Below are 25,003 nucleotides of genomic sequence, written 5' to 3'. Positions count from 1 at the left end.
AGAAATGCGACACGGCGGGGAGGGGGCGGAACGGGGGAGGGGGCGGAGAGGGGACATGCACGCGCCCGTGACTTTTAAGGTCAATGCGCATGCGCATAAGCTTAATGCGCATGCGCATTGACCTTAAAAGTCACGGGCACTGCAAGGAATCGCCACGATTCCTTGCAGTGCAGATAAAGAGTGGATAACTCGCAATACTCTCGCCTTGCTCGATGCGCATGCGCATCGACAGGCGAGACCTAAAAATCACCAACAATACTGGGGCGTGTTCTAACTGCAGATCTTGAGCTTTGCAGTCTGGTATATACGAGGCTCACTTTCGTAGTTTTCCAGTGAACGTTTCGGAAACATTCTTCAAATGTTCACTTGACAGATACTTTCTTTATCTCACTTTCCATGCAGTGGAGTGAGGCAGTGCATTCCAGTCTCTCCTTGGACGCCCTCCATCTCTCCACTCCATGTGCTATTTTTGAAAGTCTACTCCATGACATGCTGTAGTACCAAGCTCTCCAGTGTATAGCATCAGTCACATTAAGGAAAGTGCTTCGTAAAGAGCAGTGGAATCACTCCTGCTGAGATGTGAACGACAGCACTTGGTATAGCTAGGTATAATGTGTGGCATTGCAAGATTTTCTGTGTACTGCAAAATATTTCCACTACTGTCCTACTATGCTCTCTAACCTCTTAATTGTTTTTCTCCCCCTTTTAATGCAGGTTTTCAGTTGACAAAATGCGCTTCATTGGCATTGCATATGCTTGTAATATATTTTGCTGTGAACCTAAGTACATTTTGTTGACTGAATATTCAATAAAACATTTTTCAATTACAATTAGTTACAGCAAATTCAAAATAGTCTTACTAGTGCGGATTGAGAATTAAAAAGGAGTAACATTAGACAGCACCTAGGGCCACCTCTTTGGTTCTTCTATGCTGCAAAAATAATTCTAACTGATTAGCTCTCAATCATGCACATTCAATAAAATGTCCTAATAGAACATTTTACAACTATGTGGCTTGGCTGGAACAGTATTTATAGTAATAATCCAGTCAGAATTTAGGATAAAAGAAATGTTGGTTTATTAGCAGCACAAATAACATCCATCTGTATTCCAGTCTCTCTCTGCTCTAACAGCGAATACACTTAGTTAACCTGTTCTGGAACACTGAACACTCTTAAAGAAAAACATGTCTCATGCTATGTCTCATGCACTGGCATGCGACCACAGCAGTACACTTAAAGGGAAAGTAATAGGCAAGAATATAAGAATATAACAGTATTCCTAACACATCTCTCCAAATTTGGCACTTTAAATAGGTGGACGCTCTAGGAAGCTGCGTTTCTGTTGCTGTAACCCCCCCCCCCCCCACACACACACACACACACACACTTTTTGCCAGACTACTGCTGCACTTTGGCTTGATGTGCTATGGGTCCCTGCCAATCTGGTTCCCAGGGCCTGTGTTCTTTCCCCAGAACTGTACCTTGTACCCCCAATTGGCACATCTCTGGCCACATGTCAATCCCTTGTAAAAGGTACAAAGGACAGGCCCTGAAGGGCTGCAACACTTATTGTGCCACCCTTAGAGGACCTGTACCTTTACACACATACACTGTCCTTACATGCTGCGTGTTTTGGTGCCGAACAAAGTGGAGTAGACCTGGCACACATCCCTTGTGTGTTTTGTGTGTGTATATATGTGTATGTATGTATATATGTGTATGTGTATATATATATATATATCTAACCTCATAGATGCTATTAAACATTCCTCCCCAGTGCTGCGCTGTCCATTGGAACTAGTGCTGAATGGACGTCCAATGGTCGTGCGCAGCACTGGGGAGGTAGTGCTGCCGTCGGCCAATGCACCGAGGCAGCACTTAAGGGGATATATATGTGTGTGTGTGTGTGTGTGTGTATATACATATGCACCCACATATGCACCCACATATGCACCCACATATGCACCCACATATGCACCCACATATGCACCCACATATGCACCCACATATGCACCCACATATACACCCACATATACACCCACATATACACCCACATATATGTGTGTATATATGTGTATGTGTATGTGCATATATATGTATATATACACATGTGTGTGTATATATATGTATATATGTGTGTGTGTGTGTGTATATATGTGTGTATATATATATGTATATGTCAAACACACAAGAGTTGCCTCGCAACATGGAGCCCACACCGGTGATTTTTTTCTGCATCTCTTTAATGAAAACTGTAACACGGATATTACACCGCCAGCAGCACAGTCTTTAAAAGTCAATATGCCAACGCGTTTCGGGCTCCTGCCCTTTGTCACAGGCTGACTTTTGAAATGAGCACACGCTGTCCATAAGCGCTGAATTAATAAATTACCCGCCCCAGTGGGCGTGGCTGCTCCTGCAGCATCCTGGTACTGATAGTTCAACGCCTGTATTCCTCAAGTGAGTTTAAGCGAAGGCTCATGTAGCCCATATCCCTGTCTCTGAATTCTCAATCATAATGAAACTTAAATATTGTGAGGCCTAAATGTGTAGGTCTTTTATTTTTCAGAGGTATTGACCAGTGAGGAATTTGTACACTTCTCCACATGAATGTTATGGCTTCTACAACTTATCCTTTTGAGAGAGCTCCATGTATTATAGGGTTCTCTATTCTGTCTGCAGTTCCATTTCATGTCCCTCTATCCTGAGAGGTAAATGAAGAATGCTGCCAGCTAAACCATAGTACTATAGCATGCTAATAATCCCTCCTAGTTTCACTGAGTTATTTGACCCTTATTTGCCGCCTTTCTACTTTAGAGTGGTACCACATATGGTGTTTAGAATTGTACCTGGGCAGCTACAGTCTAGAGGCCCTTGTGCAGAATGGATAAAATGGTGTTTGGGAGGGTAGCTGTGGGAAGCCAAATGTGCCTGCCCATTTGTAGCCTTTTTAGGTCAAGCCTAGAGTAGTGCATGCGCTGCTTGCTTCTACTTTAGTAGGGGGGGTTTTCAAAGTGCTACCAGAGGCTTTTGCTGGCCTCAAGCTTGCGCTCACAATCGCGTGCACGCACCGAGCCGCCTCTGTCTTTTTTCCGTCATGGGTAATTTGAGTGCCTCGCAAGCTTTAGGCCAGCAAAATCCTCTGGTAGCACTTTGACTTTACCGTGTGTTTGTAAATGCTTTTTTATGCAGAAAAAAATACAGCCATCTACATTGCTCCTCCTTTCGTTCGCTCTTTCTCCCACCATGTCTTTCTCTCTTACTCTTTCTAGCTCTAATGGTCTGTTGTGTGTCTCTTCCTCCATCTGCCTCCTTTGAGTTGCCCTCTTCTATCTCTTTGTCCACCCCATGCCCAATGTCTTTATCTGTTTCTATGCATTTTAGCATTCAAGCATTGGCATAGCCAATAGGTCTCGCCTTTGGGACCTTAGAAGTGTTTCGGTATCCAGCACAATAGCCTTGGTGCAATAACATCAACTGTTGCATGGCTAAACACTTATAAGGTCTCAAAGGTAAGACCTATTGGCTATGCCAATGCTTGTTTTGGTACATGGAGTTCTCACTACAAATGAACAATCGGAGAACTCCAGAACAAAACCGAATTTTATTTCGGTGATCTAACCATTAAATTCAGACAGGTATATAGAGCGGCAATGAGTACAGCCTTCAGCATATATTTCAGGATCCGGTAGCAGTATTATTTAAGATTGTTAAAAAAAACTTTAGAAAATTTGTTAGAACAATAATTCTTAGTTTAAAACATTTTACTTACTTAACATATATAAATTATAAAGCACTTATTGTGGTGAGTTGTTATAGTACATAAAGCTATGGAACGGTGGCATTGTAGAAGTTAGCTATATGAAAACAGTTACTGGTAGTAACAACCGTTTTAAAATCATGTTATAGATTACAAGTGAGGTGTTATTTTGCTGAGGCAATGCGCACTCCTGGTATTCATTTTGAAATCCTGGTATTAACGTTTCAAAGTATTTGCTTATCTAGTTTTAAAATTTTAGATAAATGGTTGGTATTGGAACGATAGCAAATATAGTTCAGTTCACTCAACTGTTTTATTTATTTTTTCACATGGAGGTTCATCTTACAAGTCTTATTTACAGCGCCTAGAAACGGTACCCTTTAATGGTACTCTATTTACGCTCAGAAGGCTGAGATGATCATTGGTAACAATAATATTGATAATAATAATAAACAGAGCTAGTCTTTACACTGACACTGTGTGGATTTCCGTTTAATGATGAACTCTGTGGTTTTTAAAAAACCCTGACAGCTAGAGGTGTGAATTCTGTGCTTCTGTGGAAGCAGAAAAAGACTGCTGAACACGCCGGATACCCACTTTGTCCGTGTTTGATGTTTACAGCGCCCTGCGTTCTGAATATTGATCAGGTGACAACAAAGTAGGCCGTAAGAAGCCTTGTACACATACTGCACTTTTAAGAACTCTGACTATTTTTAATTTTCTCCACTCTGATAAAATCGCATCTGCCTGGAACACACTGAGCTCAATTAGTTTTAGCCCAGAGCAATGTATTCGCCCCTCAGTGTGCGAAAATACATGGCGAATAAAGGCACAGCTTGGATTTTGGTCACACTGTATCTGCAGCATCTGTGAATGCACATTTATGCCACCGAGTTTTCTCTGAACTAAAATCAGATTACTGGGGCAGCCACATAAATAATTGCAAGGAATGTTCTTTTTCGGTGAGGCCGCTGAGATGGAAGGGGAAACGAGCATTGACCGCGTGGCTGCAAAAGCAATCGCTATCACATGGTGGCTGCGCGCGTGCACGCAAGCTTGAGGCCACCAAAAGCCTGTGGTGGCACTTTCAAAAGCTGCTTACTAAATGTCTAGCAGAGCAGCGCATGCGCTGGCTCAGCGAGTTCTAAAATAGGTGCGGTTTAAACAGCTCAGTAGATGGTTGTAGATGCATTCGACCTGCATCTGTTTAATCCTAGGGTAGTGGGGTAGGCAAGTTGATGGATAATTGTAGGTAGTCATGCTGTAATTGATGCTGCCGTGCTTATGGAACTAATACACTTATGTCTTTTTTATTTGGTTTGCAGGTATTGTTCAAAGACTTAGTCTTGTTTTCCTTCTTTTCTCTTTTACTTTCCTTTTTAGAATGACTGCGGTGAATCCTGCAAACATCAACTTCAAATGGGACCCCAAGAGCCTGGAGATCCGAACGTTGGCAGTTGAAAGGCTTTTAGAGCCACTAGTGACCCAAGTGAGTTTGCGAATGTCCATTTGTTCCTTTCTGTAACCTACTTTCTCTTCCGTCTAGTTTTTAGTCTGCATTGAAAGCAAGTGCTTCTTGTTATAGCTGGAATTTTCTGTGAGCATAACCCTAAAAGTCAAAAAATCCTTTTTATTTAAATTTTTGCATTGATATCGCTTAACAGAGAACAGACAGTCTGACTCAGTTCCAGTAACTTCAGCCAGTAGCATTTAACATTATTTATTGTGGGCGGTATAAGGCACAGAACGGGTCCCTAAAAGTTGTTCTAGGCCCTCCAGTGAGAGATGCAACACAGCTTTTTCTGCTAGATAAAATTTGAGCGCAATCCTATTTGCTGTGTTCTACATCTCCCATATTGTTTACATGATGATCATGTTCATGTATTTGGCTTTAGAAAGGGAACTTTAGTTCATAGATAATCCTTCTATATGTTTTTAAGTAGCTAACCAGGTGAGCCTGTGTAGTGTCTCATGGAGATGACCACTGTTTTTTGTTCCAGGACACTGGCTCTGGAGGGATTGCCATTTATGGAATTGTTATTTTTTTGCCTTTCACAATAAGGATGGATGTTGAATCATCCTGAAAATAGTTATAGGGCTTTGCTAGGCATACTGGTAGTCATGATGTTTCAGAGTCCCAAAGTGTGATGATTTGTCAGTATAGTAGAGGGCAGTTACTTTCAGGGAAAAGGCCGCAGAGCTGTGACACATTCTGGAGAATTAGTACTTTGCCCTGGGTGTGGAGGCCATGTCTAGCAATGATAGCTTTGTTGCACCTTCTGGGTACGTTTTGCAAAATGGGCCTCCTGGAAGCAGATCCTTTTCAGTTCTGTGAGATCAGAAACTTAAACCTTAGAGAGTTAGGTGTTGGGAGCAAGCATGTGCTAATCTCAGTTTTCATTAGCACAGCAGAGTTAAGGCAGAGTCTGTAATCCATGCGGAGTATGCTTTTTAGGTGTTCAAATTCATTGAATATCTGGGTAGATATTGCTCGAGGTCTGGGAATGTTTTTTCAGGGACCTTAGGATGGAGGAACTCCTTATTGGTTTCTTCTTTCAAGGGTACTAGCATACACACGAAGTGTCTTCAGCACAGTAAGAATTTTATAAGTGAAGCTTTCTACATTGGTAACCAGGGCTCCTGCTCCTCTATCTTAAATGTTTGCTAAATTCCTTGTTTTATCCTGATGTTTTAACGCTGATGTATTTGGCTTTGTTTACCTGCATCTAATGAACAAGTTATGGTAAATAATGTAATGGCCGGATTTAGGCTGTTAGACAAATGATGCCTTTCATCCCCACTCTGATAAAAACTGCTAGCAATAATCTCATGCACTGTTACTATTTGATTTATGCAGATCTTTGAAACAATCCATTTAGAATAAGGGTCTGTATGCCAAGTGGTCGGTGTGTAAACTAAAGTACATTTACATGCAGTTCATCAGACTTAACTTTTTGTGATTTGTGCTCATTATAGCAATCTAGCATGAATCAGGCCCTCCTTTGGACACCTCTGCTATAAATGTTATCTAAATTCTGTTGTGTGTTACACACAAAATGTTCTCAAAGATCTGATGGTGTACATGAGATATGGAAAAATGAGGCCAGATGAGAGAAAGTGAGCTATTTTTTTCTGGCCTGCTTTGGGTTTTCTTCCCATTAACAAATCCATTTTAGAGTTCACTGGAGGAGCTCCACACAACACTGTCCCATTTGTCAGCAGAGAGCCTCTACTGATTGCTCAACCCAAAGTTCATCCCAAATTGAATCATGGTGGCTACTGTTCTGTCGTCAATCAAAACACAAAGGAGCCCTCTGGTCTAAAAAGGGAAAGTGTCGGCTGACCAATAAAGGCATCCCTTTAAAGGTCTGTTTCCCTCACCCACCAGACGTGGCATGCTTCATTAGGGAACCTCCTCTCACCATGAAGCTTAGTCATGTTAGCTACAACCCCCTCGCTGAGAGGGAGGTGCTCAGCGATGTTTTGTATGTAAGAAGGGTCATTACTAAAAACCAGTGCGTGCTTACAAAATGTGGTGAGAGATGCAGTACTAGTGATTAAGTGAATTAAAACTAGTTACAGAGTTTGCCACATGTCCTTATTCAGGCTAACATGTGCTAGGATTAAAAAACAGAGGAAACGGGAACCATTAGACCCAGTCGTACTATGGTAAGATCAACCTGTTTCAGCCAGTGACTTAGTGAGTGTTGTGGCTTTCTTCAGGATCCAGTCTGAACTACTGCTGTGAAAGTGATATATACAAAGTGCGAAAATACAGAATATTACTTGGATACAAAACTAATGATTCAAGGTTAGCAGGATGGAGGATTATTCACTGGTCGTACCTGCAATAGTCTGGTATAGTGCCTCAACGGCCCTTGGCATAGGTGCTCAAGGTGTAGGTGTCTCCAACCTTATTCAGTACATCAGGTGGAAATTTTGCTGGCCATGCCGAGGTATAGGAGCATCCCATATTGTCCTTTCTTCTCAGCTTATTAGTAACTAGCTTCGGCTGTAGGTGCACCTGACACATTTGGAACTGTATGGCAGTAGGTGCTGGATAATTGTATGTAATAGACTGTTCATAATTCTTTACCTGTGTTGACGGCTGAATAGTCATGCATGTAATGTTTTTGATATGTAAAATGTTAATATAGAACTAGATGGGAAAACTAGTCATGGCTGCAGCATATTAAAATTTAGGGTTGTAGGCTTTTTTTTTTTTTACTGTGCCCCTGGTGTGACTCCTTTTTTCTTGAGTGCTTCACAAGCAACATCATGCTACTGTATACATAATAGCATAACTGTAACCAGTGTTGGAGGCAAGGTTAGTTGCTATACTGTATCTAGCCATTGCATGATAGACTGAAGGAATTCCTGTACAGTCCATAGGTTATTATATTGGCTTCAGACATCAAGGATCCTTGAAGATGCGTCCTAAACGGAAAAGCAGCAATAAGGGAGCAAATGGCCCATGGGTGGAAGCGATAAATTCATAGACAATTTTAGCTAACAAATGGAGTTGGATAGCGGTTATTATAGAATAGATATTGAATTGAGGGGAATTTGTGAGTGTTCGGATAATGCAAAATGCAAATAATTTTTTATAAATTAATAAAATATTTTTTAGACTAGGCAGACAGATCGACACAAGTGGTGAAACTAGCATGGTACGCCGTAGACTAACTACCTTAAACAAGTGAGGAATATGTTAAGTAGTTTCATTAAGCCTCTATTTCCAAATACATATTTCCCCTGAAGATGTACAAAATACATTGGGAAGGATTAGGAAAATGAAATGCTATGTTTTAGCATAAAACAAGTGCAATGAAAGCCCTTCAAGCCTCATGTCAAATCATATTACATCTTGAACAATGTAAATCTAAAAAGCTAAAGGAAAGTCTTTTTGCTCAAACAAAAAGGGACATAAGATCCAGTGATGGGGCCAATGTTGCCTTTCTCAGCATTGTTGGACAGTTGCATTTCCAGGTTCAGAACATTTGCTTGAAGATGTCCCTCTGGCTAAGTGTGGATTCCTCGACCAACTTGCTTCTGTTTGCCTGTAGGAGCTAAGAAGCTGGAATATTTATTTACAGAACAATTACTTTGACCAATAGACTACACAATGCCCAACAAATTATGTGTTTGGAGATGGACTGGAGGATCTGAGACAATGCTGGATCCAAGACCTCCATGCAAGTTTGCCTGCTTGGAAGGTAGTTTCATGGACCTGCTGTGTTGAATAATGATCTTCCTTCTGACACTGATGGGATACATCGGTTACTCCATTCTGCAAAGAGAAACCAAAGAGAAACCTATGATACCTGTGCTAAATCATGACAGGACTGGTGCAATAGCATAAAGTAAAATTTATCTGAACTTAATATAGGATTAGATTAGACCCTTCTGTGCTAGAGGAACGACTGTCTAAAATTTCCCTATAAAGGAAATGCTCTGGGAAGGAGTTTCACTGACAAAGACATATTGACTGCAAGTTAATATGTCAGCTGGGTGGAAGAGAACCCAATGAAGTAAAGCTGATTGCCTTCTGCGTAAAAGGTCATTAGCTTGCTACCACTATTGTCATTATCTTTCACAAGATTCATGTAGACGTAATTACCTTGACTGAAACAGTCAACTTGTGGACCTCTCATTAGACGACACACAATCTATTGAGTGGTTTATAGATAGGAATGTAAAAGTTATTAACCATGATTGCGGCTCAAGCATAGTCTTTGTCTCTGTTGCCATTAATCACAGGCTCAATCCAATTTTATACGATCCGCTTATTTCAGATGAGCTGAAATGAAAAATATAAACTGCTTGTGTAAATGGAAATTCATTTTATGAAATACTAAACAAAAATTAGTCTGTAGTTTCTTTAGCTGAATTTTGAGGATTGTAACTCGCTGACCAGTCACTCTCTGTACCTCTTCTCACACTTTTACTGTGCCTCATAGCCATTTCAATTTTCTCCATATCTATAGCAACAGCTTCTCTCCCACTCTGGTAGAACCAGTCCGTTTTCTCATCCAGTAGGTATGGGATTTGTTCTCACTTTGTTGCTTACTTTCCCTGTGCTGGGTCACCATCCAGTATCCATGGCATGCTTTCCAACTTGCATTCTCATACCTACACTGCTCCCCGTCATTGGCGTGTTGAGTCCCATCCAATATCTTGTGAAAGCAGTTATAATTCAAGAATTGCTTCCTATAGGCGTATAATGTAATAGTTAGGGTAACAATATATTTTTCCTTTAACTTGTTATTTAGAATAATCTACATCAGTTGTCTGCAAACAATTTTCTATTCATTGTCTTGCCTGAATAATGGATTTTTGTAGTGTATCAATTTTTCCATATTGACTACATTCAGAAGTGACTAGGATTTCATATGTCCTGTCCTTAAACAGTTTGCGAAATTAATTATTAACCAACATAACTAAGAATTTAAAAACCTACTTTGGAGGGACTATTAAGGACTAGTGCGATGGCTTGGTGATGGCTGTCATTAGAAAGAGTGGTTAGTGCTGAAAATTCATAGTTAAGGAATGTGTAGAAACCGTTTTAGTATAAACCGTTTTAGTAAAAAGGGAAGATAAGAGGAAGAAAATTTGGATTATGATGGACTTCATAACCTTCAGAATTTCAAACCTTGTGTACTCATTGGATACCACCAGATCTGTAGAATTTATAAATGTTTGATATACACGGTCCTTCCTTTTGGAAGGCAACAATGAATAATAGTTTTTGGGGGATAAAAACAAGGCTCCAGTTAGATCTTTAAGGACTGTAGCATTAGGAATTGGTCATCCTGCTCTCACTCCTAATAGGAGCCCTGCTGCAGGCAGTAACGGAAATTGTTTTTTTAAAGAATGCAATGGCTCTAAAAACTTAAATTGTACTTTTTACATACTTGTTAATTTTGCTAAATGCTAGAACCCATCGCTTTTCTGCACCCTCTGTAGCCTTAGTTCTATTCCTAGTTCTCCACAAATTGGCAAAGTCCTAAACTGTTGTATTAACATGTGTTGAACTGAATATTTTCGGACCACTCAAACGACATTGTAGTACACTTGGGTAGTATTTGTATGTGTGCTTGTTCCTGTATTGCTAAATAGTCTATTTGTTCATATTTGTGCATGTTTTTGCAGGTTACCACTTTAGTGAACTCAAGCAGTAAGGGTCCATCAAATAAGAAGAAAGGCCGATCCAAAAAAGCACATATTTTAGCAGCATCTGTGGAGCAGGCAACCCAGAACTTTTTAGAGAAAGGGGACAAAATTGCAAAAGACAGCCAGTTTCTGAAAGAGGAACTTGTAGCAGCAGTTGAAGATGTTCGCAAACAAGGCAAGTGTCAAGTTAATGTACAATGCGATTTGTTAAACCATGAACTTTTTTTAATATGCAGATACTATATTCTAGCCTGTTCTAAATGCCCAAGCATCTGTTTATTTTGAACCCATAACCTTTGGAAGTTTACCCTGTATTGTATCTTTGGAAAATATATTTTTACACCCCTCTATACCTTTTATTTCTCTTGTTTTGTATTTTTTTTTTCACAACAAAGTTTTATTGATCGGATCGGGCAAAGTTATAAGTGTGGCTCCCCACAGTCAGAACACCACCAGGCATCTTGGTACAGTTACAGCACAGGACCAAGCGTCCAATCAAGGAACCGAGATAAAGCAGTAATAAGAGGAAACAGCTACACCCGCCCCTATCCCTTCCAACCCCAACTACCCAACCCCCCATACCCCCCCTGTGACCCACCCTAACCCCGTGCACGTGTGTACGAATAGCGTTAGTGCTTGGTCGTGACATGGCAATCAAGGTGTAATTTACAGGCTCGCCGGACATCAGGGGGCTAAAGATCTTCCTCAGGTTCCGCCGGAGGGTATAGTGTCAAACCCCTATAATCTGCTTATCTCTTCCACACCTTTAAGTGCTTGCGGGGGCACCCTCGTGCTTAAAATATCGGTCGCTCTAGACCCATACAAAAGTCCATTCCAGCTCTCCATGCACTCGGGGGGGGGGGGGCGCCTCACATCCTTCCAAGCTCGGGCCAAGTCCCTTTTGGCAACCACCAGCCCCAGGAGCAACAAATGACGTTTGTATATGTTTCCACCAACCCCCTCCAGGATGTGGAGTAGGCCTAGGCGATGAGTACGAGGAAGGGTCCAACCCAGCACCTCAGACAGGCAGCCCCACACACCCCTCCAGAAACCAACCAGCCCAGGGCACGACCATACCGTATGGAGCAATGTGCCCACTGCAACCCCACAGCGCAAACCTTCCGGGGACCCAATCAAGCCTGCTTTACACAGACGCTCACGGGTGTAGTAGGCCCTATGGAGAATTTTGAATTGGATTAGTCTAAACCGTATTGCAATGGCTGCCCCCCTAGGGGATTCTAGGGCCTCCCTCCAATCATCCTCATCTAGGGGACCAATATCTGCTTCCCAAGCTGTCCTCAAGGGAAGAAGAGTGGAGGAGCAGTGAGTGACCATCGTCTGGTAGACACGAGAGACTTTCTTATCCCCAAGGTCACCCATAAAGACCTTTGCCTCAATCAGACTAAATTCAGGAAGCGAGTCTAGGTTGGCAATACTGGGTGTTAGTGCGTGTCAGAATTGCAGGTACCGAAAAAATTGGGACTGGGGCATATTGAATTCCGTGCTAAGCGCTTGGAAAGACTTGAGCGTCGTCCCGGACATCACATGTCCCAGCTGCGAGATTCCGATCGCGTCCCAGCCATCGAATCCTGATAATGTAGATAGTTCGGGTAGTAGGCCATTATGCCACAGCGGCGTTTCGGCGGTCAGCCTGCCCCACCAGCCCATGTGGCGTAAGGCCTGCCGCCACACAGCAAAGACGAGTCTTGTGACCCTCAGCAACGTCTGGCGCAGCCGGGCTGAGTAGAGGATTGTGTGGAGCGTATTGGCACCCATCAATGTGCGTTCTAGGGCATAGGCCGGATCCCCACTGTCTCCATACCACCATTCGTTCAGGATTAGTAGATGAGCGGCTTGGTAATAGGACAGCAGATCCGAGGTGGCCAGACCTCCACAGTAGGTGGACAAGAAGCACGTACGCAGCGCTACCCTGGCTGCCCCCCAGCCCATAGAAAGCGGCCCAAGACCGAGTTGACCTGTCGAAACCACTGGGGTGCGATCGGATAGGGATGATTCTGCAATTGGTATAGGAGGCGCGGGAGCGCAACCATCTTGAAAATCGCAGATCTGCCAAATATAGAAAGGGGCATCCGAGACCAAGTTTTCATATCTGTCTGAACTCGCTCCCAAACGGGCACCATGTTGCGTTCCCAGGCAGTGTTTGCCGAATCCGATAGGAACACCCCCAGATATTTCAGACCGTCTGTAGCCACCCACAGTCCCGATGTCCAGGGATCCGTCACTGTGCCATCTCCCAGTACCCATAGAGTGGATTTACGCAAGTTCAGGTATAGGCCCGAGACCTCCCCAAAGATTTGCATAACTTCCAGCACACGCGGCCCCGAGCTCTGCAAATCGGTAAGAAAGAAAAGGACATCGTCCGCGTAGAGCGCAATTCTATCCGATAGGTTGCCGTTCCACACAAAGCCCCGCATCTGCGCATCTATACGCACCCAGGCGGCCAGGGGCTCCATGGCCAGAGCTAACAAGTAGGGGGAAAGCGGACACCCCTGTCTGGTCCCACGGCCAATGTGAAACGTCTCCGACACCGCCCCTGCGACACGCACCGAGGCCATTATGTCCGTATATAGTAGCTTGACATATGACAAGAAGACTGGGCCCAGATTGAGACGGGGCAGGAGTGCAAAGAGGTACGTCCAGCTGACTGAATCAAAGGCTTTGTTAATATCAGCTAGTAACAGAGCCGCCTGTTCTCCTGTGGCCCCCATGGCATCAATCGATGCCTGCGCGCGTCGGATGTTATGCCGCGCCGCCCTGTGAGGCATGAATCCGGCCTGGTCCGGGTGGACCAGGTCCGTGATATGCGGGAATAACCGATTCGCTAGGGCCTTAGCCAGAATCTTAGCCTCTATATTGAGTAAAGAGATAGGACGATACGAGTCATGCCTATCTGGGGGTCTACCTGGTTTCTGAAATATTACTATTTCAGCATGGCGCCAGTCCGGGGGCAACGTGCGCCGCGTACGCGCCGTCTCGAGTGCACGGCGATAATGGGACCCCAGTTGTACATGAAATTTTTTATAGAACTCACATGGGTAGCCGCTCGGGCCAGGGGCCTTCCCGGCATTGAGTTGTCCCAGGGCGTCGCCCAGCTCCTCCGCTGTAAGGGGTGCATCAAGAGCCCTCCTGGTCTCATCCGACACCGTTTTAGGTGGCAATTCATCGATAAATTGAGCCACCTCGTCAACCGACAGACGGTCGCACGGGGCGTATTGGGTTGTGAAGTAGTTGGCAAAGCTCGCCGCCAGCTCGTTTGGGTCAGTAAGGACCACTCCGTTTTCGGTCGTAAGACACGGCAGCGTGATGGGTTGGAGGTTGTGTTGGCAGAGTCTATGGAGCATCGTACATGACTTATCCCCCCATTGGTATATCCTACTTCATGTGGCCAGCCACGCCTGTTTAGCCTCATCCATTAAAATAGACGCATAGGATTGCTGTGCCTGGCGAAGCAACCGTATCCCGACGCCATCGCCCCCTTCACGGTTCTGCTGTTCCAGGGTTTCTACCTGCGCGGCCGCCTCTGTGATAATTTCCCGACGCCTCCGACGGGCCGCAGTACACCACGCGATGTCCACCCCCCGTATGGTGGGCTTCATAGCCTCACTCTTGTTTTGTATTTTGTTTTAAAAAAACAAGTAATAAATATTTCATGTGGCGGCATAGTTGCATCAAGCGGCTTAGTATGATGTCCAGTTAATTTTTCAAGAATACATTAACCCTTGTTGAATGCAACAACACAACGCATGGTTATATTAAATTTTTTTGTAGTTTTTCTTTCTACCCCCGCACCCCTCCCAGTAAATCTTGATCGCATCTGCGACAGGTTGAAAAATCCTTATTCAATCGAAAAGAAAAGTGTGCACACATACACAGCAAAATTATGTACTCACCAAGGTTCTTGGTGATGGACAAATTATTCAGAGTAATTGAAGAAGCACAAAAGATGGGGACATTAATGTAATGGTCTCTTGCACTAACAATATCAGATTTCTCTTCTCATTTTTTTTTGTAAATATTTTTTTATTGCAGCAATGTTAGTGATACATACAGGATGTTCGAGCCATTTCCCTTGGCGCTCTAGGAATGCGCGACTTCCCCATATCCGTGTCACACAGCCATTTAGCTCACACCCCGGAGGTTGAGCGGCAATACCATGGGGGGGGACAATCCGCGCCGAAGTATACTGTGTTGGGACATAGCAACCAGGCCTTCGGGGAGTGGCGGTGCTGCTTTTCAGTCCTCACGCTCCCTCTCCCGTGGCCCACATCCAGTTGAACCAAGAGTCACTCTTCACCCCTACTGGACAGCCCTCCCCCCGCCCCTCCCTCATCTCTCCCAACCCCAACTACCCCACCCCCCCTGCCCAGAACTTACCCAAAACCGCCCCCCGCCCTCTCCCGGACCCCCCACCCCCCCCATAGAGTACCACCGTATCGAGCCCTCAACCCTCCCGGCTAAACCAGATCCGAAGCAAAGCATCAGGATTCATCGGCAATTATTCGTAAGTCATCACACTGGAATGCAACCAGGGGAGCAGTATAGGGGGCCTAAGCCATCCCCGTGTCAGGCGGGCGCACCTCCGGAGCCGGGCTATGCGCCGGGGTGTCACCCTCATCCATGTCCAGGAGCGTGAGGTCCAGGACCAGCCCCTCCCCCGCCCTGGCCCTGGCCCTCTCCAGTGCCATGTCATTGCCCGCCCTGAGCGCAGCCTGCAGACGAAGCTCACCCTCACACCGGGCCCATTTATGCAGCTCAGCCTTCCAGCGCTCTACTGTGGGGCCCCTGGATGCCTTCCATTGAGACGTGATGGCCCGCTTCGCCAGGAGGAGCCCCAGATCCAGAAATTTGCTAGTAACCTTGTTTTTTGAAGTGTGAGGGAACCAGTGTAGGATGCAGTGTGCCATGGTGAGTTGCAGGTCCCTCTCCGTTACCTCCCTCAGAACCTCCACTACCTCTCCCCAAAAGGAACCCAGCTCAGGGCAAGACCAGAACATGTGTTGGAAATGGGCAAGATCTGCCGGGCAACGCGGGCAGGACGCCGGGTGGGTCGGGAAGTATTTATGTAGTTTGTCGGGGGTCAAGTAGGCCCTGTGTAGGACATAAAAGTGCACCAGCTGGAACCTTGCGTTGCGCGTCCCGTTACGGGCCCTTTCCAGTATGCCATTCCACGCCTCCTCGGGGATTTCGGTCCCCAAGTCAGCCTCCCATTTCGCCTTCAAGGCCAGCAGTGGGGCGACTGACTCCGAGACCATGCGTCGATATAGGCACGTGACAGCCTTGACCGTCCCCGCCATCATCACAACGTACTGGCAGCCCAGAGATAGCGGTGGCTCCAGCATGCCCGCCTTCCAGTGTTTGCGGATCACCGCCGTTAGTGCTGCGTGAAGGAGGAAGTCCCCTCCCGCCAGCTCAAAGCGGTCCCTCAGTAGGTCGAACGGCAACAGCGCCCCGTTTTCGTAAAGGTTGCCCATGGATGACAGCCCCCGCTGGTCCCAGTCATCCAGCCCGCGCCACGAACCCCCATGCGGGAGTGCCCCGCAGAGTTTAAGTGAGATCTCAGGTGCGTACGGAACCGCAATACTGCTCCTTCGGCGATACCTGTTCCAGCATTTTCGGGCCGTTGCAAACTCCTGAGTGAGGTGGAAATCTCCCATCGGAAGTCCCAGGACAATCCGGGACAACACCTGGACCGGGCCCGCCGGTTCCCCTGAGCCGTCCTCCCCTTTTCTGGCCCTTGCCACCCACTGCGTCAGCCATTGCAGCTGCGCCGCTAGGTAGTAGCGCTCATAGTCCGGCACTGCCAGTCCTCCATCCGCCCGAGGTCGAAGCGTGGCATGCGCCTGCCTGCCCCCCACAGAAAGCCGATAACCATCGATCGCAGCCGCCGAAAGTAGCTCGCCGGGATCCAGATCGGGAGGGTCCCGAAGAAATAAAGTAGCCGCGGCAAAGTCACCATCTTGAGTAGCGCCACTCTCCCCATGAGTGACAACGGGAGCGTGCTCCAAAAGTCAAAGTTTCCTTTGGTGTGCCTGATTGCCTTCCCGATATTTCCCTCAAGGATATCCGCTCTGTCATGGAAAATCGAGGTGCCAAGATAACGCAGGCTCCTCTCCTCCCACGTCACGCCCTCCGTGGTTTGCGGGCATGCTCTCCGTGGGCGGGCTGGGCATAGGTGGGACTTCGCCCAGTTCACTCGGAGGCCCGATACTCTACTCAACGATTGTAGGAGGGTCTGAGCTCCACGCAGGGAGTCCGCCGAGTTCGCCAAGAACAGCAGCAGATCATCCGCGTACAATGCGATGTGGTGCACCTGTCCATAGACGTCCAGGCCCTGATATGCCCGGCCCAGCCGAGCTCGCGCCGCAAGGGGTTCAACAGCCAGGGCAAACAGCAGGGGGGAGAGAGGACACCCCTGGCGGGTGCCCCTGCCCACCAAGCACATCTCCGAGAACTCTCCCAGTTCTGACCCTCGCCGTTGCGTCCTGGTAGAGCAGCTTCGTCCAATTTACAAAGTCTTCGCCGAGGCCCAGCGTACGCAGAACGTGGAAGAGATAAGGCCATTCCAGGCTGTCAAAGGCCTTCTCCATATCGACAGCAAACACCACTGCCTCATCGGTGTCATAGGTGTCAGCTTCCAGCACATGTAGGAGTCGCCGCACATCAAGCGCCGTGTTGTGGGTCGGGATGAAGCCTGACTGGTCGGCGTGGACCAGCATGGGCATGTGGGGGAGCAAGCGCGTCGCTTATATCTTGCTCAAGATCTTGTAGTCCAGGTTGAGCATGGACAGTGGGCGGTATGCCGTTCTGTCCCATGGTTGCTTGCCCGGTTTCAGTAGGGGGACAATCTGTGCCTCCCTCGTGGTCGCAGGAAGGCGGCCCAGCCGCTTTGACTCGTTGTATAGCCACGTCAGCCGGGGCGCGAGGAGATCAGCATAGGTGAGAAAATTCCGTTGGGAATCCATCGGTGCCCGGCGTCTTGTTCCTGGCCATGCTCTTGATGGCGACTCGCACCTCTCTCTCCTCGATCTTGTCCCCGAGCCGCTTCTCGTCCTCCTCTCCCAATACCGGCAGGTCAAGATCCTCTGTAAAGGCCTGGAAGTCCTCCAGCGATGGGAGGACCCTGCTACGGTAGAGCTCCGTGTAGTAGTCATAGAACAAGGCGTTGATCCCCTGTTGATCAAATCGCGCCGCCCCGCGTGGTCCCTGAGCTCAAGGATGACCGAGCTCTGGCGAGCCGGATTGGCCAGCCAGGCCAGAAGGGCTCCTGACTTGTCTCGTTCCGAGTGCGCTCGTGTAAGGTAGGCCTTGTAGTCAAAGCACCGAAAGGCGCTCTACCGTCGCTGCCACCGCCTCACGCGCCTCCAGCAGGGCTTCGTGCGTGTCCGGCCGTTCAGGCCTTGCTCTCTCTAGCTCCCGTAGTGCCTCGTCCTCCCTTGCTATTTCCTCCAGTAACGTTCTCCGCACCCCCGATGACGTCGCGATGCACTGGCCCCGCATCACAGATTTAAAGGCGTCCCATTCCATCGCAGCTGAGCCCGCCGTGCCCACATTCACCTGGAAGTACGCTTCAATGCCCGAGGCTATTGTGGTTCGGAAGAGCTGGTCATCTAGTGCCTCAGGGCGGAGTTTCCAGGCTGGGATCCTCGGGCGGATTTGCGACCAGCGCATCCGCACGAGGAGCGGATTATGGTCAGAGATCGAGCGCGTAAGATACTCACTGTGGCACACCTCCGCGTGCACGTCCTGGGAACACAAGAAGGCATCTATGCGAACGTTCAACTCATGGAGAGCGGAGAAGAACGAATAGTCCCTGTCCGACGGGTGGTTAGTGTGAGAAGTTGGCCCGATATGCAACGTTCGCTATTCTAGCGACCGCTATGTATCGTTCCAACGACCCTTATGGTGTTTGGTTGTAAGTCAACCTATAGACCAGCTATCCTAGTAGCGTGGATACGAGCAGTCTAAGGCTAAAGACTCGAGAGGGCGCGTTAAGCTAGCTGTTTACCACACATGTACCCCTTGAACACCCAGTGAAAGGACACCACACAAGTGTTATGAAAATAAACAGTATATTTATTAAGAATCACAACAGCCCTGTACTCTTTATGAGGACAGGGTACTAAGCACAACCAAATCTCTTTAGCAAATACTTCAAGTGCACGTTTAAACAAGTGTCCGAGGACACGGAAAGGTTAAGGCAAGTCGGAAGCGAGGGACTCGGGACCCTAGAGTAAGGAGGCTATGCAGGCACCGAAATGCCGAGTTACCTAGCCACGAGGGCTGCGGCTGCACAAGTCTTACAGGCGTCGGGGTCTTCGCTGACGAGCCAGGAGCCGGAAGAAAAGGAGTTGCTGGCCGGCGACCAGTGAGGAATAGTTCGTAGAGATCCAAGCCTGGATCGGAGATTGATGAAACCTGAAAGCAGAGGGGACCAAGTTCGTACTACTAGCCAGTAGTCAGAGGGTACCAGGAAGGCACCAGTTGGCCGTCACCTCGACCAGGTGAGTGGGCGACGCTAGGCTCTGCAGTCTCACGGACCAGGAGGCGTTGTCGGCGACCACGGTGGAGGTGCGAGCTGTCCCACGAAGGATGGTGCTGTCGGCGTCTTGAGTGGACCAGGAGGGTCCGGGGTGCTTCTCGAAAAGATGGAAGCAAGGGCCAGTCTGGCGCAACCAGACCGGTAGTGATGATTCTCGGATGTCGTCACAGAAGGACACAAGCCAGCGGCTAGTGACCAGACAACGTGCTGAGCAGCGAGCAGAAGGGCCCCACGCAGATCGTGGAGATGCTGGGAGGCTGCACTTCGGAGCTGGAGCGGCTCAGGGTCGGGGCTTCTCGGACCCCAGAGCACTCACCAGAGAGTTACCTCGATGGTCGTGCTGGTTTTTAAGAGCGTGCAGGTTCTGATGATGGCCGGTCCCTCGAGGTCTCGTCGCACCCACAGATCACAGCTGAGCTGATGACGTGGGTAGAGGTCAGAGGTGCCAGGGAAGCCGGTTCTCGTCGAGCTGGGCCGTCGGATTCCTTGAGGAAGGACTTACAGCAAACCGCAGAGTTCTTAGATGGTGCCCGCTGATGCAGGGTGACTACTCCTTAGCCACAAGGGAGAAATCTTGAGAAGAGTCTTGAAGTCCTTTCGTAGAAAGTATTCTTGATTCAAAGATGATCTAATTTGGAAGGGTCCCCGCTCCGGCCTTTATTCTAAAGAAAGGGGTGGGTACATGACTAGGTCCTGCCCTAAGGGTGGGACCAGGAAGGGGGGTAGTTACACCCCTCTCCCCTGCCGGACTTTCCCCAGGCCAGGGCTGTCGCCCCTGGAACTGGTTCTAACCGGCAGATGCGTAGTGAGCAGCGGGGTGCCACTCCGCAGTCACCTTCTCGCAAAAGCCCTACCTACCCAGAATACACAAACCCTGTCTGGGACGGTGCGAACACCGCCCTCGACAGGAAACCCTTTGTCCAAGCGCTCCTCGCTGGAAGGACTCCCAGCAGCAGGAGGTCAGACTCGTGTCTGTGGTGGCAGCATCCATTTTGTGGAGCTGAGGCTTTCGTTAACTTTAACCGGGGTTCACAGTTACGTACATGTCGTGTCCCTCTAGAAGGGCGGGATGCTAACCTCGTCGCCAGGGTTGGTGAGAGGGCAGCACCCCGATACGTATGACACCTTACTCGACATGTCTTGATAACGCGACACCGAAGTTACCGATGTGGTACGCGTTATCATGGAACAGCCATTGGGTCTTTTCTCCGCAAGCTGCAACCGGCTCGGCTCGGGCCAGAACACAGTTCACGCGAGCCCCTGCACTCTGCCTTCAGAATTGTCAAGGCCTGCCATAGGAGTGACTGATAGGAACTCGGGTGTCCATTGGAGGGTTAGATATAGAGCTACTATATCTAAAGCAAAGGGTGATTACACGACTTCGCCCCAGCTGTCATGCAGCCAGTTGTGTCAAATTTAGGAGGCCAGCCAGGGGTGGCATAATACATGCTGCAGCCCCTGGCGGCCCTGGGTACACCTATGCCCTGAGTTACAGGGTCTGATAAGGCGGCCCAGTACCAATTGGTAAATGCACCTAGGGTACATATCGTAATTTAGAAAGAGAACAGCCAGGCTGTGGGTCTGATTGGCAGGCCCACAGCCAGAGAAAGTCGTAAACCAGTGAAACAAAAGCAAAAAATCTGGGTGATCATAGGATTGCAGACCCTACTCTCCTACAGTTAGCCCTCCAGGAGTCGACCAGTCCCCACCGGCGCTGCCAGGCCGAACGCGCAAGTGCAAGTTTGCCAGCTGGTGCATTCAGCAGGGGTGGGTGCGATCTGTCCAGGGCAGTGTCGGTCACACTATTAAAGTCGCCGCCCAGGAGCAAGGGTTTCACTAAGAACGGGGCCAGTTTGTTGGAAAGTAGAGAGAAAAATGCAGGCTGGTCCACATTCGGGGCGTACAAGCAACCCAGATTAAGGTCCCTCCCATCCAGCTTGCCTCGTAGCATTATGTATCTCCCCTCCGGGTCAATTACCTGTTGTGTGCACTGGAAAGGTACCCCCGCCCGTACCCATATGGCCACCCCCTAGCATAAGCAGAGTAGCCAGTGTGATAGACCTGCCCCCTCCAGCGTCGCTGCAGCGCCTTCCCTTCCTTAGCTAGCAGATGCGTTTCCTGAAGGAAGGCGATGTGAATGCCCCGCCTGACTAAATAGGAGTGGATCTTGTGTCGCCTATGCATCGAATGCATCCCCAGTACGTTCCATGTGAGACATTTGTAGCCGAAGTAGGATCCCATGGTAGAGCCCTTCGTGACCGATCTACCCTGTCAGTGACCCCCTCCAGCACGCCCAGGTCCCCCCCCCAACTTGTGTAAGCAAACTACCCCAACTCCCACACCCCAGGACAGACAACCAACATGGAAACCCCATCCAAACTCTAATATCAAAAGTGTATTACTGCAGAATAGGGCTGGAGCGGCCGCGACGCCGACCCCAGACAGGCCCGAAGCCCCCCGCCCCCGCCCCACCTCCCCCAGCAATACTCAGGAGAGGTCTCACGACTCTCACCTCCCCCACAAGCCCAGTTATAGGTCCGGGGGGGGTATCCGCACCTCACTGCATCGCGTCCGGAAGCGGCCCCCATCTGCACCCCAGTACCTTACATATGCGGCCATTGCCCCTCGATCCAGATCAGCCAAGGATACCATCTGCTGTTTGGGGAGTCACCACCGGCAGGCCCGTCTCCGAGAGTTCGTGCCCGCTGCTGGAGCCAGGGCTGGGAGCACTGACCTTCGACTGCTCCGATTCACTACTGGAGGGGCTGGCGTCTCCCTGGCTGATGGCCGCCACTGCCTGCATCGCCTTGGCTCGCTCCTGCTGCCATCCCGATGGGGAACCAGATCGTCGTGTCGGCGTCGTTTCCGTGGAGCGTCTCCTGGGTGGGGTCTGCGGCGGGGGATCCGCAACCGGCTCCCCCCTAGCATCCAACCAGCTCCAAGCCTCCTGTGGCGTCAGGAAAAAGTGGGTGCGCTCCCCAGCAATCACCCGCAGCCGCGCCGGGAACAGCATGGCGTAGGGCATCTGCAGCGATCTCAGTTTCCGCTTGACCCCCAGGAAGGAGGTCTGCTGTTTTTGCACGTCTCTAGTGAAGTCCGGGAAGACCATGACCCTGCTGTTGTCGATTCTCGGGTCCGGGAGGTCTCTCACCCTCCTCAGGATATGGTCCCTGTCCCTAAAGTGTAGGAGACGCAGTACAATCTGACGCGGCGGCCCCCCTGGCTTGGGGGGGCGCGCAGGGACCCTGTGCACCCGTTCAATGGCAAAGAACGGGGAAAGTCCTTCTGGGGCCACCTCAGTCCGCAGCCAGACCTCCAGGTAGGAGACCGCATCCTGCCCCTCCACTTTTTCAGGGACCTCTACGAAGGCGGAGGTTATTGCCCCGTGAGCGCCCTTCACTGTCCTCAGCTCTGATCTCCAGCACTCGTACCCTCTGCGCCATCTCTGCCAGTGATGTCTTTAGCTCAGTCACGTCCCCAGGCAGACTTTTCAGGGTTACCTCCGAGGTCGCCACTCGCTCCTTTAGCTTCCTATGGTCGTCCTTCAGCAGGGTCAGGTCCGATCCGATAGCATCCATGCGCTTTTCGAGAGCTTCTCGCGACGCTACGATCGCCTGCATGATGTCCCCTAGGGAAGGGTCCCGCGGGCGGGTCGAGCTCCCCTCTCCAAGCCCCGGCGGGTCATCTTCCACGAGGTGGCCCGGGTCATCCAGCTTCAGGGCCTCAAAGCCCTTCTTCCTGCCTCCCCGCACCATTTTGCTGGGCAGCTAGCCTTGTGTGCCCCCGTGGTGGTCACTAGTGATTCAGGGTACTCCTGCCCTCCTCGCCAGGTCCGTCGTAGTCTCTCGCTCCTCACGCGCCTCTGGGCCCCCGTCAGGCGGGGCTCCGGATCATTGAGCAGTTCGGCAATCAGGCCCCGCTTCACCAGGGCTGCCGGGCACCAGTGCACCCCGTCTAGTCACTTGACGAGGTCTCTCCCTTCGGGGTGCACCAGACTCAGTTTGCGCCTGCTAGCGCCAGCCCCAAGGTGGTTCCCGGTGCGTGGGCCCCTCTGGCCCGGGAGCCGCCCTTTCCCGCCTACAGGCCTCTCCATAGCGGGTGGCCGGTACTTCCGCCTCCACTCACCCCACCATCCGTGCCCACTCGGCGCTAGCCTGCCGGCTGTGTGGGCACCGCACTTCCCCGGGCAGGGGGGCCACCGGACTATCCCAGAGTCAGGAGGGTGGGCACAGCACTCCACGAGGCCCCAGGGACTCCGCAATCGGCAATCAAGGTGGTCCTCGTCATTCGGGCGACGCCATCTTAAGGTCAGGCAGGCCAGCCGTCTCTCGCCCTCCAGTCCCGTGCAATCTGTGGCGCCCGCTGCTGCCTCTCACCTCCGGGTGCAAGGGGCTTCCGCTGTCAAATGGCCAAGTACCACCGTGTCCCAGGGTTCCTTATCTCTGCCAGAGCTCCGTCGCCAGGAGTTTCAGGCCAGGACGGCGGCCGCCATTTTGGGCGCTCGCTTCCCCGGGTGCCTCGTTCTACGCCTAAAGTGCAGTGGGGGCTCATACAGGGGCCCCCAGACCTCTGGATTCCTCCTACTCGCCCCCGGTACTCTCCTGGGCACTTCTGTGGGCTCAGGGTCCGAGTCGGGGCGCAGGATATGTGGTGGTGCGAGGCGGGCGCGGAGGAGCTCCGGAGTCCCGCTTCCACCTACATCGGCACCTTAGCCACCTCAGATTTCTCTTCTCATGTTTGGTATTACTCTTAAATATAGGTGTCTTTTGAATATTTTGATAATGCTTTTCATAACTTTATTTAAGAGATGGCTGCTTTTAATACTTACTCATTTTAGTGCACCACACTACCTGCATCCCTCTCTACCCTTTTGATCTTTGCTGCACTGTAGGGCTGTGGCCTCTTATACTTGTTTCCTCGTCTTGAGGTGTGAGTACACAGTATTGGGCTTTGGTGTTGTGGCCCTCGCATTATGTAGCCAACCTTTTGGAGTCCACATTTACATTGAGCCGTGTTATTGTCATACCCCTGATTATATTTTTAAAATGACCTCCCTCTTTCCTTTCTGTACAACAGTAGTGGCTCTTATGAAGTCTATTGTTTGTCAGTCCAGAGTGTTTTTAGTTTTGTCCTTTATTATGTAAGCTCTGAAGCAGCTTTGTTCTTTATGTGCAGCTCCTTAAAAGACCTGTGCTGTTATATTCATTATCCAAGCCAAGAAATACACTAGTTTTCTGGAAATGTCGATAGCATGTCTAGCTATAGATAACTTGCTTTGGCCCCATCTGCCTTTTAGTGTTGGCCACAGACTTTCCACTTTGTTCTTTTTCGAAGTAGAACTTTGTTTTGAGGTGATTTCTGATCCCTCCACCAAACCCACAGACTTGGTAACTGTACCCTCTGCAAATGCTGTTTACAATCATGGTTATATTTTAACGTTAATGCTTTTTAAATTATTAAATTTTTAAATGTTCAAATAAGGTGCTAGACTATAGATACTGCATCATT

General features: G+C 49.0%; 1 protein-coding gene across 1 annotated transcript in view; it reads left to right on the top strand.

Moving 5' to 3' along the window:
• The window catches only part of CTNNA1 (catenin alpha 1), a 391,106-nt gene that overhangs the window by 57,596 nt on the left and 308,507 nt on the right, over positions 1-25,003 (top strand). Inside the window, exons 2-3 of the mRNA XM_086931448.1 lie at positions 5,146-5,251; positions 10,915-11,110. Coding sequence (XP_086787574.1) covers positions 5,147-5,251; positions 10,915-11,110 — 301 coding nt within the window. The 5' untranslated portion in view covers position 5,146. The remainder of the gene's footprint in view (positions 1-5,145; positions 5,252-10,914; positions 11,111-25,003) is intronic.

Source organism: Lissotriton vulgaris, chromosome 7, assembly GCF_964263255.1.
Source record: "Lissotriton vulgaris chromosome 7, aLisVul1.2, whole genome shotgun sequence".
Lineage (NCBI taxonomy): Eukaryota > Metazoa > Chordata > Amphibia > Caudata > Salamandridae > Lissotriton > Lissotriton vulgaris.
This window is presented reverse-complemented; position numbering and strand designations above follow the sequence as displayed.